We start from the raw sequence: 3,260 nt of genomic DNA on the forward strand, positions 1-3,260 counted from the left end.
CCAAAGTGCATACATAGTTCTCATCTAACAACATATAGCTCTCCAGAGCATCTAATTAATTAAACCATACATTGAAACTATGTAAAACATTTCAATGCGAAAACAAATGCGATCATAATCGCAACCAAGGTAACAATTGATCCAACGGCATAATGATACCAAGCCTCGGTATGAATGGCATATTTTCTAATCTTTCTAATCTTCAAGCGCATTGCATCCATCTTGATCTTGTGATCATCGACGACATCCGCAACATGCAACTCCAATATCATCTTCTCCTCCTCAATTTTTTTATTTTTTCCTTCAACAAATTGTTTTCTTCTTCAACTAAATTTAACCTCTCGACAATAGGGTCGGTTGGCATTTCTGATTCACATACATCCTAGATAAATAAAATCTATGTCACGTTGGTCGGCATAATTTTCATAAAAATAAATGAACCAATAGTTATAAAGATAATATACATACCAAATCCGAATCATAGACAGGACGAGGGCCGACGGGGGCGGATACCAAAACCATCGCACTATATAAGATGCAATAATAAATGTAAGAAAATGATACAAGTATCTATCTAAACATACAAGTAAGAATATTTTTCCTTTCAGAAAGAAGATAAGAACAAGAGGCTCACCACGGTGGTGTCGGTGATGAGATCGGCGCGGGTGATCGACGGCGGTGAATACGGGGACGGGGCGTGACGGACCGCTAAATCTAGACAAATCTCGAGGAAAATGGAGCTTGGAGGTCGAGCTTCGAGAGGAGAAAGCTTAAGTAGTGTGGCTCGGGCATTCCATCGAACACCTCATGTGCATAGGAGGTGAGCTAGAGCACCACAAAGCCCTCTCCCCCTCGGCCAGAAAAAACAGAGCACTGTGCTCTGCTCTTGCGCGAGGGGGTATATATAGGCACCTCATTGGTCCCGGTTGGTGGCATGAATCGAGACTAAAGGGGAGCCTTTGGTCCCGGTTCAAGCCACCAACCGGGACCAATGGTGGTGGGCCAGGAGCGAGGCCCATTGGTCCCGGTTCATCCCACCAACCGGGACCAAAAGGTCCAGACGAACCGGGACCAATGGCCCACGTGGCCCGGGCGGCCCCCTGGGCTCACGAACCGAGACCAATGCCCACATTGGTCCCGGTTCTACACTGAACCGGGACTAATGGGCTGAGCCGGCCTGGACCATAGCCCTATTTTCTACTAGTGCAAGTTGTTCGGCATCTACTTCCAGTCGATTTTTCGTCATGCGGCGGTAAGAAATTAGATGAAATGCAACAACTATTTTATTTTTAGTGTTGGCATTACTGCATTTTGTCATTTTGCTTTTTACACGGATCGTCCCATGCAATGTGAAGTTGAAATTCAACAAGCTGACAGGATACACTGTGACATTTGAGGCTGCTGGGGGGCCGTACACTATGGAGGTCGAGAAAGGACGCAATATTTCGCAGATTGGAGGAGATGGATGGGCCTGTTTCCTTGCCCACATGCGTATTACTGGTGGTGAGTTGATCGGCTTCTCCTTCAGAGCACAAAGACCCAAGTTGGCTGTCATTTATCTCAACCTAGTGGAAGATGACGAAAATGATGAAGATGACGAAGATGATGAAGATAATGAGGACCCACTCAATGAAGATGATGAGAACCCACTTCATGAAGCCATCATAGCTCAAAGAATGAGGCTGAGCGAGGAGGAGGTGTGCAACCTATGGGACATAATTCCGCCACGTGATGACTTTGTCGGGGTGCCATTCGTGACCCGCCTTACAAGTACCATGGTCGATCGAGGAGGAGGTGTGCAACCTATGGGACATAATTCCGCCACGTGATGACTTTGTCGGGGTGCCATTCATGACCCACCTTACAAGTACCATGGTCGATCGGCATGAAATGGTATGTTATACGTACTGCCTGTAGTAATTTTATGATATATATATATATATATGCTTTATTGTTATACTTACAAATGCAAATTAATCGATGATATGCTTAGTGAATCCGATGATATGCTTAGTGTAGAGTCCAATGATATGCTTTGTGGAATCTAGTCGATGATATGCTTTACTATAGAGTCTGATCACATGCTCTTATTAGTGTAGAATCCAAGGAACTATTAATAGTGTAGATAATCCATATATACTTATTAGTAGAATTCATGATTAGTTAGTACAAATGCGTAGTACTGTGTCTTTTGGTAGTGTAGAAATCTAAACTTACTAGAAATATATTTGCAAGAGTATGTGCAAGGCTATTTATTAATTGATATGTTTTCCTTATTCAGAAATTGCCAAAGAACCTATCTGTGAGTTGTTGCATCGAGCATAATGAAGAAGGCTCAGCTGGACTACACCTTACTGCAAGAGGCTCCGTCACCACCTGTACTTACCGCATGTACACAGACAGTCGCACACACTTAAACTCGGTTGGGTGGAAGAGATTCCTCATTGGCAAGAATCTTCGTGTTGGACAGACCATCCTAATTACTATCAGGAACACCCACCGCCCAGGCTTGAGGATGATGATCGTCGTCGATATCATCTAGAACTACATATGTGTGTGTGGCTATATCATCTAGAACTACATATGATGATCGTCGTCGATATCATGTAGAACTACGTATGATGATCGTCGTCGATATTATCTAGAACTACATATGATGATCGTCGGCGATATCACCTTGTACTGCTTGAGGATACATGTTGAGTATATATGAAATTATTATCTAGTACTCCCTCCGTCCCAAATTACTCATCGTGGTTTTAGTTCAAATTTGAACTAAAACCACGACGAGTAATTTGGAACGGAGGGAGTACTACCTAGTACCTATAATTAGGGATGGCAACGGGGCCCCATACCCGCCAAACCCGTGGGGATTTCATCTATTAGGGGGTGGGGATGGGCGAAAAACATCCCCATGGGGATATTTACCAAACTATTTTATTCCCCATAGGGTACAACGGGGATGGGGATGATATCGTATTCCCCAGACCCAATACCCATCGGGGACCCGGTTAGTAACTATGATACTGCGGTCAACCATAAAATATTCACAAACAAACTTGTGAAAACAAAAAAAAGCACTGAAAAAACCTTAAACCTATCTCACATCCTCACCTCAGCTGCCACCATGACCAAGAAGTCAATACGAGCTAGATAGGCATTAGTAGGACAAGGACAACACCATGTATGTATGTTGATTATAGGGTGCCATATTATGTATATGAGTATTTGTTTATGGGGATGGGGACCATAATGGGGCC

The 3,260-nt window shown here is 43.6% G+C and overlaps 1 protein-coding gene across 1 annotated transcript; it reads left to right on the forward strand.

Annotated features, from left to right (window-relative positions):
• The first annotated feature begins 1,418 nt into the window (after positions 1-1,418).
• On the forward strand, positions 1,419-2,542 carry LOC147962742 (uncharacterized). The gene is made up of 3 exons (XM_087532430.1): positions 1,419-1,697; positions 1,795-1,893; positions 2,282-2,542. Exons 1-3 carry the CDS (start codon positions 1,419-1,421, stop codon positions 2,540-2,542), a joined length of 639 nt encoding a protein of 212 aa, XP_087388556.1.
• The last annotated feature ends 718 nt before the right edge of the window (positions 2,543-3,260 follow it).

This window comes from Triticum urartu, chromosome 7A (genome assembly GCF_056163025.1).
Source record: "Triticum urartu cultivar PI428250 chromosome 7A, HENAU_Tu73, whole genome shotgun sequence".
NCBI lineage: Eukaryota > Viridiplantae > Streptophyta > Magnoliopsida > Poales > Poaceae > Triticum > Triticum urartu.

What these genes read in the sequence shown, in the direction of transcription:
- LOC147962742 (XM_087532430.1), top strand. Translation starts at nt 1,419, where the DNA reads ATGGAGGTCGAGAAAGGACGCAATATTTCGCAGATTGGAGGAGATGGA. An exon ending in TGAGGCTGAGCGAGGAGGAG is followed by an intron (nt 1,698 to 1,794) that starts GTGTGCAACCTA and finishes ATCGAGGAGGAG; the next exon opens with GTGTGCAACCTATGGGACAT. An exon ending in TGGTCGATCGGCATGAAATG is followed by an intron (nt 1,894 to 2,281) that starts GTATGTTATACG and finishes TTCCTTATTCAG; the next exon opens with AAATTGCCAAAGAACCTATC.